Genomic DNA, 18722 nt, shown 5'->3' with positions numbered 1-18722 from the left:
AGTGTGGGTGTAGAGTGGATGTGTTGGGAGAGGCATTTTTTGAAAAAAATTTTACTAATAAATTTAGTACAATTTCGGTGGGTGAGTCGTAGGTTGGAATCATAAATCTTGGAGTGGGACGTTTTGGAAATTCGTACTACTGTGTACTAAATTTGGTACAATTTGAATTGTGAGTGAACCGAAAGAGTTGTAATCCTGAAACTTGAATTTAGCATCTCTGTTTAGGGTAAGTAAGAAGTTTTCGAAATTCGTACTACTGTGTACCAAATATCGTACAATTTGAACTGTAGGTGAACCGATAGAGTTGGAATCCAGAAACTTGGATTTAGGATCACTGTGAGGGTGTAGGATTGGGGTATGTAGGAAGTTTTGGAAATTGGTACTACAGTGTACTAAATTTGGTACAAATTGAATTGTGGATGAATCGATAGAGTTGGAATCTTGAAACTTTGATTTAGGATCACTGTGGGGGTGTAGAATTGGGGTATGTAGGAAGTTTTGGAAATTCGTACTACAGTGTACTAAATTTGGTACAAATTGAATTGTGGATGAACCGATAGAGTTGGAATCCTGAAACTTGGATTTAGGATCACTGTGGGGGTGAAGAATTGGGGTATGTAGGAAGTTTTGGAAATTGGTACTACAATGTACTAAATTTGGTACAATTTGAATTGAGGGTGAACCGATAGAGTTGGAATCCTGAAACTTGGATTTAGGATCACTGTGAGGGTGTAGGATTGGGGTCTGTAGGAAGTATTGGAAATTCGTACTACAGTGTACTAAATTTGGTACAAATTGAATTGGGGATAAACCGATGGATTTGGAATCCTGAAACTTGGATTTAGGATCACTGGGGGGTGTAGGATTGGGGTATGTAGGAAGTTTTGGAAATTGGTACTACTATGTACTTAATTTGGTACAATTTGAATTGAGGGTGAACCGATAGAGTTGGAATCCTAAAACTTGGATTTAGGATCATTGTGGGGGTGTAGGATTGGGGTATGTAGGATGTTTTGGAAATTGGTACTACTGTGTACTAAATGTGGTACAATTTTAATTGTGGGCGAACAGATAGAGTTGGAATCCTGAAACTTGGTGTAAGGATCACTGTGGTGGTGTAGGATTGGGGTAAGTAGGAGGTTTTGGAAATTCGTACTACTGTGTACAAAATTTGGTACAATTTGAATTGTGAGTCAACCGATAGAGTTGTAATCCTGAAACTTGGATTTAGGGTCACTGTGGGTTTGTAGGGTTAGGGTATGTTGGAGGTTTTGGAAATACATACTACTGTGTGCTAAATTTGGTACAATTTGGATTGTGAGTGAACCGATAGCGTTGGAATTCTGAAACTTGGAATTAGGATCTCTGTGTAGTGTAGGTTTGGGTTAAGTAGGAAGTTTTGGAAATTCATACTACAGTGTACAGTCATTATGGGGGTGTAGGATCGGGGTATGCAGGAAGTTTTGTTGGAAGTAGAAGGGTACGAAAAGTACTAAAATGTACCAAATATGGTACCCTTTTTATTAGCGAACTGAAGAGCTAGAATTCTGAAATTTGGAATGTTGGTCACTGATGGAAAGTTAGAATGATGTGCAAAGGGTTTTTGGAAATTCGACCTATAAGTGTACTAAAGGTACTAAACTTTACTGAATTTACTTCCTGTTGTATATATATTGAACATATATAGCATGAATCTTGACATATGAAATGGAATACTGGTTGGGAAGTAGTGTTGATGTACGGAAATAAGTACATTCGTACTTATGTGTATAAAAAGTGTAAAATGGTACTAAATTTCGTACTATTTACATTCAGTTGAGTGTGTAGAGATGGAATCTTGATAATCGGAAATAGCTTTAAAAAATCGTACTTATTTGTACGAAAAGTACTAAATGGTACTAAATTTGGTGGAAGTTGGATTTAGGTGAACAGACAGAGCTGAAGTCTTCAAATTGGGAATTAATATGACTGTTGGAATGTAGGACTGAGGTAGATTATGAAATTCGTACTTATTGGTACGAAAGGTACTATATGGTACTAAATTTAGTACAAATTGGATTTTGCTTGAAAGGATAGAACTGAAAACCTGAAATTTGGAATTAAGATTTCTGTTGAAGATTGAGCTATAGAGACTTCTTTGGAAACTCGTATTTATGTGTACGAAAAGTACTAAACTGCACTAGATGGATTTGGGTGAACGGAGAGAGCTGGAAACCCATAATTTGGACTAATGGTTGATGTTTAAATATAGAATTGAGATATGGAAGCATAGTACCTATGTGTACTAAATAGTACTATATTTCGTACAACTTGATTATGTGTGAACGGATAGAGCTGGACTCCCGAATTTTTTAATTAAAATTACTGTTGGAGTGTAAGATTGACATAGTTTAGGAAATTGTTAATTATAGAAACAAAAAGTACTAAATGGGTCCGGAAATCTTACAAATTTGTAAACGGATAGGGCTGTATTCTAAAATTTTTAATTAATATTACAGTTTGAGTGCAGAATTGAGATATGTCGGTAATTTTTTAAAATTCGTCATTATGTGTACTAAATGGTAAAAAAATAGGTACAATTTTGATTCGAGTTAACGGATAGAGATAGTAAACGTAAATTTGTAATTAAAATTGCAAGATTAAGGAAGTATTGGAATTTCGTACTTATGGATACGAGAAGACCTAATTGGTACTAAATATGGTACAATTCGTTTTGTGTGAGCGGGAATCCTAATATTTGGACTTAAAAATAATTTGGAACAATTTGGACTTTGGTGGAAGTAAGGTTAGGATTGATGGATTGATGTAGTTTTAGAAATTCTTACCTATGAGTATGAGAATTACTAAATGGTACTAAATTTGAAACAATTTGGATTTGGTTGAATCTTGAGATTTGGAACTTAGATTACTGTTGAAGTGTAGTATTGAGCTATGGAGACAACTTTGGAAACTCGAATTTATGTGTACCAATAGTATAGAATAGAAAATTCACTAAACTTGGATAACGGAGAGAGCTGGAAACCTAAAATTTAGAATGTTGGTCATTGACAGAGAGTTAGAAAGAAGGACCAAAGGGTTTTTGGTACTAAATTTAGTGGAGGTGACGGTGTTCGAAAAGTTCTAAATGGAATTACATGTGGAACCTGTACGTTTTTGCTAAAGTGTGGATTTCGGAAAATAGTGCTTATGTGTATGAAGAGTAATTAATGGTAATAAACTTGATATTAAATGTAGGAATAGAGGTGGAATTCAGAACTATAGTACAACTAATTATACGGTATTAACCATTTCCATATGAAATATTTTTTTATTCCCTTTCCGCATACGAAGTAGCGGGTACTTTGCTAGTTTTTATATAAATGAACAATATGCAGTTTATTTTCATTTTTTATTCGAGTTGTTTTTATTCCAGCTAATTGCTGATTAGTATGGATGAAACATACCTTTTTCATTGTCCGCATGCAGTGGTCCAACACTGCCAAAGAAACGTTTATCGAGAATTTGTAGTAGCAACAATGCCGTAGAATGGACTTCAACACGAGGACATCCTGTCATGAGTAATGTGACGGTTATAACGGATGTATAATGATCACAGGGATATTCTCTGAAAAAAAGAAATACACACAAAAAGAGTATCAATAAATAAAAATTCAGTATAAAAAGTGTGTTCAAAGGTATCGGAAAATTTTAAATATTGAACAAAACAAACTTTGCGTAAATAAAAAGTATGAATTTTTTTATAAATCGAACGCCCATGTTTTGAGTACCCGCAAATTTTGGTATTTTATGGATTTCAGAAACATTTTTCAAACGAATTGTCTGTAACTAAACATATTTTCGGAATACATTGTGTGGCAAAAATTTTCAGCGTAAAAATTACCTATATCGGTCCATGATCATCTATAGACTCCAGATGATAGCACGGCCTATGTTTCGTTATTGTGTGTATTTCAGATATGTTTTTATACCCTCCACCATAGTATGGAGGGTATATTAATTTTGTTTTCCGTTTGTAACTTATCGAAATAATCATTTCCGACCCTATAAAGTGTGATCATGTCCGTCGGCCTGTTGTAATCTCTCTAGCCTCTAAACGAAATGGGATAGATCGCAAAAATTTAGCATAGATTCGTCTTTTGTCTGCAGGTCAGGTCAAGTTCGAAGATGGGATATATCGGTCCACGTTTAGGCATAGCTTCCATATAAGGTTTTAGAGCGCGTTTTTCAACCGAATTCGCTGAAATTTGGTACACTGGGTTTTTATTGGATACAAAATCTCTCCACAAAAAATTATTAATATAGGTCAATTTTTTCGGATAGCCCCATATAAGGGTATCCCCCAATTTTCAGTATTTTGGGGTTCTTAATCGCGTTTTTCAATCGAATTCGCTGCATTTTGTAGTATTTTATAGTATACCATAAGGTAACAAATCTCCCCACCAAAAATTATTAATATTCGCCCCCTTTTTGGGGTAGTCCCCATATAACCGCCTTTTTTATATTAAACAGTTATCTGATTTGTTCCGCGTTTTGGATTTGGTTCTAAGACTCTGTTGTAATGTTTTCACCTGCGGAGAATATCGAGATAAAAACAAGAACGTAAGGTTCGATAATGAGCTATACATGAACTATAACCTGCATTTAGGCCTACCCCTTGTGTGGGAGGTACCAAAAGGAGTGGAACGATATTCCCCATCTTCGAACTGGAACTAAGTTTGGAAGTAATAATAAGATGGGCAATGTTTGGATGAAATCAAAATTTTCTGAAACAAATTTGGTTCAAAGAAACATGGGGTCAAGAACCAATATTTCGATAAGGCACATTTTCACCATGTCAAAGTGTATGTACCCTCATTAGCCATAAGGCTGGAGGTATAACTATCCATTAAAATTTTCTGAAATTTTTATTTTTGTTTACATTAGGGTTTACATAATCGATATGTAGAAATGCCGATATAGGTCCACTTACTCGTATTTTCCCTATATTTGCATTTCAAGTACCTGTCAGTATATCTATGGTGTAGGGTATCCAAACTTATCGCTTTTCCACTTGTTAGTTAAAACGAGTTAGGCTAGGCTCTAATTTGATATTCTGAGTTATCATTCGGTGCCAAATTTACAAACCAAAAAAAATATATCTTTAGGTATAAACTGCGTAACAATCTTTAGCCCTCTTAAGGGAACCCCACCCATTCTTGATTTCAAATTTTCAAGATTTTCAATGGGCTGGTAAATCAATACCAATGCTTGTTAAGGTTTGTAACTTTGCACATATATATTTGAAGATTTAAAAGAGAAGAAAAATAATTTTCAAAAAAATTTTTGTTATTGTTTTGTTGTTGTTTTTTGTAATTAAAGAAAAGTCCTTATTTTTGATGGCGGGCATGATAACTCCTCACTGGAGCATCGGAATCCGAAAATTCCAACGGTGTTAGAAAGAGTACATGGCGGGCATGATAACTCCTCACTGGAGCATCGGAATCCGAAAATTCCAACGGTGTTAGAAAGAGTACATGTCTGGCTCTCGTATGAACTAGGATTATTGACTTCTCTCTAAAATTAACAAAATGGCGGACCTTTGAAAAAATATTTTTGAAAAATCGCCGATTTTTGACCAAAAACCAAGTTAAAAAATAAGGAAGATCTTCACCGATTGACTTTATCCTCGATGCATTTTCCAGTCTACATGACTATATTTTAGCATTCGGTGTTGCTCTAATATGGTATTCCGGAACATTGCTGGGTAAACAGATTCTTCGCCACTACACTGTGTCAAAAGTGCCAAAAGATATTTATTAGCAAATAAACACCTGAGATAACAGCCGATGCCACAAAAACACAAACACACTTAATATACGATATGTACTGATTTTCATAATTCATTGGCGAAAGGGAATTATGTGCATACGTGTGTGTAGATGTCTACGTATGGGTGATATTTAGTGAGTACATATTGTGGAAACAGAATGCATTTCTGTTTTATTGTAGTGGTGTAATCGTCCTTTCAAAATTTAATCATATTTCACTAGAATTACTTGGCATTATCACGCTACATGCATGTGTGTTTGTGTGCTACTTTGCTACCCAATAAGAATCCAAAAATTTCCAATTGCATTCACATTGGTTGAAAATTTTGTCAATATCGAATCGAAAACCTACTGCAAAATTACAGTCCATTCGGTCTAAAAATGATTCCAAAACGCCAAAATATTGATAATTAAAAATTGCTGTTATATGGGGGTTATACCAAAACTTGGCTCTATATAAATTTCTAGAACCATCAAACCGTATTTCGTTCAAAGTCGTAAAAATCGGATCGAGCAAATGACTCCTGAGCACACAATTTATTCCATGCGATTGGATCACTCAAATCCAAATTGTACGAAAATTTGTACCATTTAGTACACGTAACTAAGAATCTCCAAAAATTCCTACATAAGTACAAATTTCTATTATTACCTATATCATACAAACCAATAGAAATATTCGCCCATGTGACATGTTCCGAGAGTTTTTGAATTCCCATACTTTTTTAAATTCCCATGTTGTGCAAAATGGTGTGCTCAATTTCGAGCGAAAGTGGGAATTCGGAATGGAGCACACAAAATTTGGGAAAATGTTTCACATTCGAGCAAACTCGGAATGCAGCACATGGGCGATAGTACCATTTAGTACTTTTTGTACACATAAGTATACATTTCCAAAAAGTAACAACATATCCGAATGCTAAACTCTGACGGTAATGTTGATTTCAAATTTCAGGATACCAGCTTCATACGTTCCTCCAAATTCAAATTGTATCAAATTTAGTACCGTTTAGTACTTTTCGTATACATGAGTACATACTTCTAACGCAATCTCCTTATGTCGATTCAAATTTGAAGTTTTTAGCTCTATCCGTTCACATGCAACGAAATTGTACCAAATTTAAGAGGTACTAAATTTCGGATACTTACAGTACGAATTGTGTGAACGACTGAAGGCAATGGTCAATGACATTATTGGAGCATACACCTGGACACATTCCACCTATTCGTCATCTCTAAAGTCGCATTCGACAGCCATGTTCAGAGGTGCTTTAAGCCATGTCTGCGTTAGGCATTCCTACGAATTTAATACGGCTATGCAGGATTACTTTAACCGACACAAGATCAGCACTTAAAATGGGAAAGGACCTCTCGGAGCCCTTCAATACCAAACGATTCAGACAACGAGAATGATTCAGAAGGTGACCGTCGAGTGATCTTTTTAACATCCTGCTGGAAAAGAACATATGTGAGATGGCACTCTGTACACCAAACAACACATCGCCTACGCCGATGACATCGATATAATGGGTCGAAAATTACGAGCGGTACATTTGCTACATTTGAACAAATTGAGGAGTCTGTCAAAGTGGGTCTGGTAGTAAATGCCGAGAAGACCAAGCTGATGGTATCAACGCTTAAGTGGTCCAGTAGACTCGGACCAACTGTGGAACTTGAGATCTAAAGCATCGAGGTAGTCAAAGATTTTATATAGCTTGGTACCGCCATTAATAAAACTAACGACATCAGTTTTGAAATCCGGAGAAGAATAGTGTTGGCCAACAGATGCCACTATGGTCTAAGTAAGCAATACAAAACCAAGGCCACCTCTCACCAGACCAAACTCACACTCTACAAGATGCCGAAACTACCATTGTTGGTGTGCATCATCTACTTGCGCAAGTAGATGATACAGCTCTTGGGGTGTTTAAGAGAAAAATTCTCCAGAAGATCTATACACCGATCTACGTCGGCGGTGAATATCGCCGTAGAATGAGCCATTAACTGCAGCGACTACGTTGGCTAGGTCATGTTATGAGAATAAATGAGGATGCCCCAGCTCAAAAGGCATATATAAGCATGCCAAGTGATGGTTCACGCTGAAGGGAAAGGCCACGAATTCGATAGAAAGATTAAGTGAAAGATATCTCGGAACATGTTGGAGCATCTCAAATTGGAAAAGCTGCGCACAAGACCGACGCGCCTGGAAATCTTTTTTAAGTTCGGCATATGGAACAAAGCAAAAGTTCGAATTTCCAAAAAAAAAAACAGTATAGTCGGACGGGGCCGACCATACGATACCCTACACAACTACCACGGAGTTCTAACTTTCTGCGGAAGTTTACTCCGATGTTTACTCGTGATATTGCATCCTCTTGCCCGATTAGAGGTCAACAGAACCTTTTCCTTGCATTTTCGAATATTCAGTAAAGCCCTTCTAATTACTTGTCCAGATTCCCTTCACGGTGGGTTGTGTTGTGATGTTCGGATTATATTCGACTCGAAAACACACAAAAAATTATATTCTCCGTCCATTTCATCTCAAAATTTTAATCTGATCATCACCGAAAATTATAAGCCTTGTCCTTGACCACAACTGGAACTTCATGAAAAATTTCAAAGCGATCAGCGCTATATTTCCGTTCTCTAATTTCGTAATGGGTTACTAAATAATGTCTGAATACGTAAGCACCTGTACATATTTGAGTGTAACTCCCACATCCGAGTACATACAACAATATAATTGGTATCAATTTAAAGGTCAACCACTCCTCTTGGATATACTACCAACTACTCATCTCTATGTCCTTCAGGGGCAAATATATATGCTATATAATACAAATTTTGTCATTTTTCACACAAAAGTCAGGGTCCATTTGACCCGCTAAATATTGACCGATCTTTATCAAAACTGGCATGACTATTCTTCGGCCCAATCCCCTTTTCCATGTAAAAATTCGCGATGTTTGGGCCATAATTGCGGCCTCTGGAGCGACCAGAAAAACCGACAAAAATTAAGTATTTGGTCCATTTCATCCCCTAAATATTAACCGATCTTTTCCAAAAACAATAGGGGTCTTCATTGGCCAGAACCCATCCTACATGAAAAATTTCGTAAAGATTGGTCCATAACTGTGGCCTGTATCGTGTTTACAAATTATAATGGACAGACGGACGGACACACATGTCTAGATCGACTCAGCTAGTCGAGATATGACGATCGGTATACTTAAAGGGGGGTCTAGGACCAATATTTCGCGGCGTTACAAACTCTTGGGGCTGCACAAAGCTATAATACCCTGACAACATAGTTGTGTGGGGTATAAAAAGAAAAAAACATCCTGCACTCCATTAATGATCCAAATGTTCAGAGTTCTAGCTCTACCGGTTCCATATTTAGTACTTTTCGTGCCGCCAAAAATCCACCACCAAAAATCTGTCACCAATGGACTAAGAGTTACCCTTGCCCCAAATTTGAAGATTCTAGCATCAGCCGTTTCGTCTGGGTGTTGATGAATCGTTAAGTCAGTCAATCACTCAGTCTGATGGATTTTTCACTTCTGGGTTCTTTATACCCTACACAACTATGTTGTCAGGGTATTATAGCTTTGTACAGCCCCAAGAGTTTGTAACGCCGCGAAATATTGGTCCTAGACACACCTTTTTTCGTTTTATACCCTCTAAGGGCTTTCATCGCCATAAGGAATTTTCCATTCCTCGATTTTCTTCACATGTATTATCGACGGATAACTAAATACCTACCTTGCACTAAATATAGCCGCCAATGCCAGAAAGCAAGCATCCGCCTCTCTGGGTGCTGAGGTATAACAACGATCAATAACCCATTCCAATAATTGGCCCATATCTGGATTGCATTCCAATAGTAGAACGACCGTATCACGAGCCAATTGATAAATCTGCAAATATGACAAAAGGACAAAAATTCAGATGTAAACGATTTAAGAACCCCTAAAGGTTTAACATAGCAAGTGATGTACGACGGAAATAAACCCCCAAACCGCCAACCTCTTACCTTTTCATCTTTGGAGGCCAACAACATGTCAAGCCATTTGTAAATGATGCCATCGTCTGATAAATAGGGCGTATAAAAAACATGACCACAGCACAAGAGAGCCGACATTGCCTGGAATCAAGAACGTAGAAAAAAAGGAGTGGCATAAAGACTACACTGTGAAGGAGCTAGCAAAGGATAAATGTAAACACTTACTTGTAATGCGCTGAACTGTAACTTTTCCTCTTCGGGCGATTGGCCAATCTGTTGAGCGGCTATGCCCAATGGCTTGGCAAAATTACCGGACCAGGTGGCAAATAAATTGAATAAATTACGTTTTAAATCACGTGTCAATAGGGTGGCACAGGATTCAACTGGATAGAGAGGGAGAGAGATCAAAAGGACCATAAGAGGAGAATAAAAGAAAGTACGTGTAAAAATACCATTAAATTCATGAAAAGGTTTATATAACTATCAAATTTATTTGTTCGTGAGCTTTGGCAATTCTAACTACATATATACACACATATAAACACCAGATTATGTTTGCAGTTACTTACGAGAAAAGTTCTTTATCATCTTCCGTATGAAATTGCAAAAGTGCGCCTTGACCTCACGAATGCTGATGTTGTCCTTGTCCGTTTCGGCCAAAAGATATTGCATCGCACCGTCTATATACTCAACAAATGTCGGATGTAACGACATTGTATCACGTTCCAGGACACAAGTGCTGCAAAAAATAAATCGACAAAATGTAAAAAAAAATGAAATGAAATGACAAACAAATAGCGGAAGAAGGAACACACACGCACACCCTCATCCGAACATGTCAGGCGGAAGATAAATGTTGAAGGAGTACAAAAAGCAAACATGTTATTAGGTCGCTGCGAAATAATTTTTGTTAACTTTAAATGAGTTTTTGTATTTTATTTTTTTTAATGTGGAATGACATAAAACTTTCAACATTAAATCCAAAGTTATTTGGAAATAATAGTTTTTGGGTTTCATCAGGTCTTTTATAGCCTTCACCACACCGTGGTACAGGCTGAGTCGATTTATGCATGTCCGTACATGTATTTTTGTGAGCAAAGTACAGGTCGAATATATCATCCGAATTGAATGAAATTTGACACAGCTCATCTATTTGGTCCAAGGACTGACCCTATGAAATTGGTGAGATTCGGTTCAGATTTAGATATAGCTCCCATATATATTTTCGTCCGATTTAATGTAAATGGTGCACCAAAGTCCCCATATATCTTCCAATTTGCACCAAATTTGTCATAGCGTACTGTATTAATTCTAGAATGCTGTGAGTTAAGTTTCGTGAAAATCGGTTCAGATTTAGATATATCTCCCATATATACTTTCGTCCGATTTTAGGTAAACGATGCACTGAAGTCCCTATATATCTTTTAATTTGCACAAAATTTTGCACAGCATACTGAATTAAGTCTAGAATGATGTGTGTTAAGTTTCGTAAAGATCGATGCAGATTTAGTTATAGCTCCCATATATATTTTCGTCCGATTTAATGTAAATTGAGACTAGAATAATGTCATTGCGTTTTGTTGAAATTGGTGCAGATGCAGACATAACTTCTATATATATTTCGAACGGGTGTCTGATTGAGATTTAATTTTGAACAGTGCGGCTCACCGAATAGCGTGTATCAAGTTTGCTATACATCGATTTATATAAATTTGTCCCATTTTACGCAAACGACTCTAAATCTGCCCGAATGAAATTGAATTTGTCATAGGTTGTAAAATGGGATGTGTATGGTTCGATGTTAGTCGGTTCACTTATAGATAAAGATCACATATTTGAGTTCGTTAAATTTCATATCAAAGCCGACGCCTGTTAGGATACGTATGTAGAATATACCCAAATTGGTGAAGGGTATCATATAGTCGGGCCAGACCTACTTTACTACATTCCTCCTTACTGGTTTAAATTAATTTCTGTGAAAATATATTTTGTGTGTTGTTTTTTTATTTTTACTGAAGCTGGACAGTAAAATGAGTGCCAAGCGGATACATTTGATTATTGGAGTGCAACAAACCTAATTAAAAAAAATATCAGTCGATGTTACAAAGCATGGCATAATTATGGAAAATATTCTCATAATAAGGGTTGGGAAAATTTGTATGTATGATACAATTTTTTTTATGTGTGATAAGTCAAAATATGGACCTATTGACAAATTACTGGGTGGCATAGAGGATGATAGATACCAAGCAACGGCTCTGATTGGCTTTAATATGGCGAAGCACAGGCTTATCTTGGTGTCTCTCTCATCACAATTGTGGACACTGACCTCCCCATCACCCGTTGAAATAGTGAGCTGATATGTACCGTGAGTTCACCCATAAGAACTATAAAAAATGGGTTGAGGCGTCGGCTTAGTTGCCCACACTCGGAAACCCCCTCCTACTATGAAAAAGAAAAGCAAAAGAAAACCAAACCCCTTATGTTGATGACCCCCGCAAACGTATAAAGGACCACGATGTGCGAATCTCAAGAAGTACAATGCCAATATTATTACTTTACAGGAAATGCGATGGAAAGGGACGGGCGTAAATAAATTAAACGATTAAGCACTGTATTATAGCTGCCATGAAACGAGACATGAATTTGGCTGCGGATTTATGGTTAACAGGAGAATAAAAGACCTCGTCTCCAGATTCACTCCAGTAGATGAGCGAATTGTTATAATCCGCATAAAAGCGAAGTTCTTCTACATCAGACTTATTTGCGCCCACGCTCCAACCGAAGACAAAGATGAGCAGACCGAAGACATATTTTACGAGCGCCTAGGAACAGCATGTGATCGCTGCCCTGGCCATGACATTAAAATTCTGCTAGGAGATTTTAATGCGGAAGGGAAAATATTTTTGGCTCCATCGTCAGAAAATTCAGCCTTCACGAAGAAACATCCGACAACGGCATGAGGTTGATTGACTTCGCGGCATGAAAAAACATTGTAGTTAGCAGCACCAGATTCAAACATCTCGATATACACAAGGTCACCCGGATTTCTCCTGATCAAGCAACAAGAAATCAAATTGACCATGTTTTGATAGATGGAAGGCATTCATCCAGTGTATTAGATGTTCGATCGATCCGAGGAGAGAATATCGATTCGGACCACTACCTTGTTGCAGCCAAGGTTCGCACTCGTCTTAATGTTGCAGCAAAGGTGCGATCTAACACAACACGGGAACACGACATGGAAAAGCTGCAAACACAACAAATAGCCGAGGCCTACTCCGCTCAACTTACCCACCTGGTTGACGCAAACACTTTTTGTCCCCATAAAAGTATAGAAGCACATTGGCAAAGAATTGCTCACTCCCTACACACTGCAGCAAAAGCAACACTTGGGTACCAAAAACCACCACTAAGATACCCATGGTACGATAAGGAGTGTCGTAATGCTACTGATGTGAAAAACGCAGCGTATAGGGCAACCCTGCAGACAGTAGCAAAACTTAATGTGATGGAGAATTATCGGGAGAAAAGGAGAGAGGAGAAACGTGTTTTCAGTAAAAAGAAGAAAGAACAAGAAAAACGTAAGCGTGAGCAAATCGAGATGTACAGGTGTCAGAATGAAGTCCGAAAATTTTACCAACGAGTAAAACACCAAAACGAAGGTTTTTGACGCAGGCACATCCTCCTGTACAAATGAAGAAGGAAATCTGGTAACGGATACAGACGTCGCGTTGATGATATGGAAGAAGAATTTCGAAAAGCTTCTGTTATCAAATAGTGGCGGTGAAGAAGTTACCACAGAAACAATATGAGATGATGATATAGAGTGTATACCACCCTAGCCAAGATAAGGTCATAAAAGCAATTAATCGGCTCAAGAACAATAAAGCAGCAGGAGCCGATGGGTTACCAGCCGAACTATTCAAGACTGATGGTCAGATGCTGGTAAGGAGCATGCACCAGCTGATTAGTACAATTTGGCTAGAGGAATGCATGCCCAATGATTGGAACCTCACCATCCTGTGTTCCGTGCACCAAAAAGGAGATACGACGATATGTGCCAACTATAGAGGAATCAGGCATATAAAGTGCTATCGAGTGTGCTGTGTGAACGATTGAAGCCAATGGTCAATGACATTATTGGACCATACCAATGCGGCTTCAGACCTGGCAAATCCACCATTGACCAGATTTTCACTCTGCGCCAAATCCTGGAAAAGACCCAGGAAAAACACATCGACACATACCACCTATTCGTCGACTATAAAGCCGCATTCGACAACCCTATCCATTCGGAGGTTTTTAAATTCGAATGAACCACGAGCTTTACAATTTATACACGGACATCGACATAGTCAGTCGTATTGAGCTGCACCGACTACGGTGGCTAGGGCATGTTGTGCGAATGAATGAGAATGGCCCAGTTCAAAAGGCATATAAAAGCGAGCCTACTGATGATTCCCTTAGAAGAGAAGGCCACGAATATGATAGAAAGACCAAGTAGAAAACAACATCTTGGAACGTGGTCTTTCAAATTGGAGGTGATGCGCACAAGACCAACGTGCTTGGAAATCATTTTTTGCTCGGCTTATGGAACAACGGTTCTGTAACTAGCCAGCTATGTAAGTAAGTATTGACATATCACTTGCTAATTTCCACCAACTCGACTGTCAAAATATTACCACTAACATCTTTTATCATACAATTTTTTATCCACACAAATTTCTATATACTTTTTTCCATTTTTACTTCGTTTGCTTTACATTTTGATTTATATTTTATTATTTTCTTTTTTCTCATCACATCACATCTATTCATTCGGTACTTACCTAACGCCAAATGTTCCATTTTCAGCGATTTTCTCCAAAACCCTTACCAACTGCAAACGCAAAGCATCTCGTCTACGACGACGCCGCATATTTTCCTGTTTACGGTCAACAGCTTCACGAATATAGACAACCAGCTCTTCCATTAGATCTCTGAAGAAGAAAAATAAAGAAATAAACATATAGAATTAGTTGTCATTGTTGTATAATTACAAAACAACAAAATGTTATCAACACTAAGGGTACTCTACAATCAGACACATATGATAGTGCATTTCTGGGAATGCAGAGAAAAATACACTCACGTGCCAAATACATTGTTAGCGGAAAATTGTAGTAATAGAAAAACAAAAATATTCTCCGCAAATTCCAAAATAATATTATAATGATGAATGTTGAAATTTGTCGCTTTGCATAATTTTAATGACATTGTTGAAACCCAAACAATTTAGAGGACATTTTGAAAATTGATTATAAAATAATAATTTATCTGAATGTGAAAAATTACATTGGTTAATAATTGTAGCTAACACTGTGAGACAAAGTGGAGGTCATCGTTTGGGAAGTTGAAAATTCCTATTGGATGTGAAAGACCTTGGCGAGCATATGAAAACCCCAGGATGCAAAAATTCACCATAGGTCAAAGTTCGGAGATATGGCGTGACCCCCTAAGATACACGAAGAGGTAGCTTCATACTTGATTTTAAAAGCTATTATTTGTATTTTTTGGGATTAAATTTCCTTGGAAAAGTCTAAAACGTACTAAATTGAACCGTAAAATTATCGGTTTTATTATCCGAATATCCGGTTCAAAATTTTAGAAACCCGGTTCCTTCTACCTCGAAATTAGTTTCATACGTATTTCGCATAAAAATATAGTTTTAGAAAAAAATTTGAACGAATATCTCTTATTATCTAAATATCCGGTTCAAAAAATTTGGAAGCCCGCTTCCATACTTACTCGCATATTTTGTCTATCTATATATGTTTTTAATAAATAATTCGGACGTATCCGACGGTTCTTCATAATATGTATTTTATACTGAATTATATAAATATAGGGTTTTAGTGACCAGGAACGGGTAAAATTGAGTATAGACCTTGTAAATGTTAAAATAACGATTTATCGTCTTTGAGAAACGCACATAAAATCTTATGAGCAACATTTTTGTAGAACAATGCGAGGATGAAAAATCACAACTTGAGATAATTGTAGTGCGATTCAATAAATTAAGAACAAGAAGGACATACAAGGAATCGAGTTAGAAGGACTAAATGTTTTACAAAAAAATTCCTCATTTGATTTTACTACAGAATACATACAATAGTTACAAATCAAGATGTGAAGCTATATCTTCAATTATAATAGGGTCGCCAGCAAACAAAATTATCACGCCATATCTCCGAACTTTAACCAATGGCGAATTTTTCCTTCTGGGATATTCATATACTCACGAGGGTCTTTCATCCGCAATAGGAATTTCCACCCTTCCACAAGAAATTTAGTTCAGTCAGGACGAAAGACATTCGGAATACCAAAAATTGATCGGTACATTGTAATGTGGACAATGTCATGATCAAATTTTTGTAAATTCTGTTGAATATCGTGAATATTTCCTTTTTCCGATATTCGAGGAGATGTGAACAATCATCGCCATCGCCAACAATCATCATTATAGCTTTGTGCAGCCACAAGAGTTTGTAACGCCGCGAAATATATTGGTCCTAGACACACCTTTAAGTATACCGATCATATCTCGACTAGCTGAGTCGATCTAGACATGTGTGTCCGTCCGTCCATCTGTCCGTCTGTCCATTAAAATTTGTAAACACAATACAACAGGCCACAGTTATGGACCAATCTTCACGAAATTTTGTATGTAGGAAGGGTTCGGCCCAATGAAGACCCCTATTGTTTTTGGTAAATATCGGTTAATTTTTAGGGGATGAAATGGACCAAATACTTAATTTTTGTCGGTTTTTCTGGTCGCTCAAGAGGCTGCAGTTATGGTCTGAACATCTTAAAATTTTATATGGAGAAGGGGATCGGACCAAGGAATAAGCATGCCTGTTTTGATAAAGATCGGTCAATATTTAGCGGGTCAAATGGACCCTGACTTTTGTGTGAATAATGACAAAATTAGTATTCTATAGCATATGTATTTACATAGACCCAAGAAGTTGATAGTATATCCAAGTATAGTGGTTGACCTTTAAATTGATACAAATTATATTGTCGTATGTACTCGGATGTGGGAGTTACAGGTAAGTATTTACAGGAGCTTACGTATTCAGATATTATGTAATAAACCATTACCACACTAGAGGGCGGAAATATAGCGCGGATCGCTTTCAAATGTTCCAGTGTAAGGAAGAAAATATGTCAGTGTAAGGAAGAGGTGCTGTTGACCTCTAATCGGGCAAGAGGGTGCAACTATCACGAAATATTACCCAAGCTCGGAATAAAAGTCCGCAGAGAGATAGAGTTTTGTGGTAGTTGTGTAGGGTATCGTATGGTCGGTCACGTCCGACTATACTGCTCTGCTTACTGGTGTTTTATATGTTTTTCATGGAAAGCTTTTTAAACATTTCAATTGCAATTCAAAAATTTCATTTGTAATTCGAAAAATCCGTTTGCAATTCATAACATTTCGATTGTAATTCGAGTATGTAATTGGTAATTTACAACATTTCATTTGAAATTTTAAAGTTTTGCCATTAATTCAAAGAAATTTATTTACAATTCAAAGAATTCAATTTGAAATTCATAACATTTCACTTGTACATCACAAAATATTTCAGTTGTAATTCGTAACAATTCGTTACCAATAATATTCTGCGAATTTAAAATTAAATGTTATGTAACGAATGTTAATAAACGAATGAAATGTTTTGTATTTCAAATAAAATGTTATGAATTTCAAATGGAATTATTTGAATTTCAAATGCAACCCTTTGAATTTCAAATGCAATTCATTGCATTTCAAATGGAAATATACGGATTTTAAATTAAATTCTTTGCATTTCGAAAGGTGTTCATTGAATTACAAATGAAATTCTGGAATTACAACTGATATGTTGTGAATTGCAAATGGAAGTTGTGAATTATAAATGGAATTCTGGAATTACATTTTATGTATTTTGAATAACATATGAAAAAAGGTGGAGAATAGAAATTGAATTGAATATTGTAATATTCTTAAGAGTAATATATTTATATACAGTGGTGGTCACAGAATTAAAACATTTACTGTGGTAAACATTTTTTGATCAGCCCTCGATTCGTTTGAAGTATTTTTGAAAATTTTTTAATTCAGAACACTTCGATATACTGCACTCAAGAGATTTAGTGTGAAAATGGAAAATTATTTCATGCAATTTTTCCATAAATAACGGTTTTTATGAAAATACATCGACTTTGAAGTGACCATATAATTAAAACATTGTGTGATTTTTTACTTGACTGCATTTTTTGAAAATATTTTTTAAAAATGCTCTTTAATTTAGTTAAATTATGTAAACTAAGCACCGATAAAATCATTTACTGATAAAAATTTTTGAAAAAAATCTGTAAAATCTATCAAAAATGCCAAAAATGTGTTCAGTACACCTTACATTCAGAAAAAAACCTTATTATAGAAAATAAAGGTCCGAATGCACCAGAAATTGCTAGAATTAGTAGAAAACAATAAATAATTCTCAAAATAAATAAATATTTGAAATAAAAACTCAAAAAATTGGAATTAACCTAAAAGAACGATTCAATTTCGATAGCCTTTATTGAAGAAGGCCGGAATATTTTTGCAGTATGTGAGGAAATATCGATTGATATTGGCATTTATTATATCAAAGCGATTGTTCGAGTAGTACAGAATATATTTTATCAAAAAATATATCAGTTACAACAGAACGAACAGAGATCAACGCCTATGTTGTCGAGTAAAAGTTTCTGCACACAGCAGCATTTTTGATGCTCAACTCAAGACTTTAAATATTTGTCAAATTGTAAAATTTTTCTTTCTTTTAGGCTAAAATAGATTAAATGGGCATTATTCTATTCAAAAAATATTATTTTGGAAAAAT

At 36.2% G+C, this 18722-nt stretch overlaps 1 protein-coding gene across 1 annotated transcript in view; it reads right to left on the bottom strand.

Annotated features, from left to right (window-relative positions):
• Positions 1-3423: 3423 nt before the first annotated feature.
• Positions 3424-18722, bottom strand: part of LOC133324489 (protein furry) — a 53083-nt gene continuing 37784 nt past the window's right edge. The window contains exons 10-15 of the mRNA XM_061533322.1: positions 14643-14792; positions 10380-10549; positions 10036-10193; positions 9841-9951; positions 9570-9724; positions 3424-3604 (exon numbers count right to left, since the gene is read on the bottom strand). Of these exons, the coding sequence (XP_061389306.1) occupies positions 3424-3604; positions 9570-9724; positions 9841-9951; positions 10036-10193; positions 10380-10549; positions 14643-14792 (925 nt within the window). The remainder of the gene's footprint in view (positions 3605-9569; positions 9725-9840; positions 9952-10035; positions 10194-10379; positions 10550-14642; positions 14793-18722) is intronic.

This window comes from Musca vetustissima, unplaced genomic scaffold, assembly GCF_032173495.1.
Source record: "Musca vetustissima isolate MV318-11 ecotype Yass unplaced genomic scaffold, APGP_CSIRO_Mvet_v1 utg3405, whole genome shotgun sequence".
NCBI lineage: Eukaryota > Metazoa > Arthropoda > Insecta > Diptera > Muscidae > Musca > Musca vetustissima.
The sequence above is the reverse complement of the archived record's forward strand: the minus strand, read 5'-3'. Positions and strand labels throughout refer to the sequence as shown.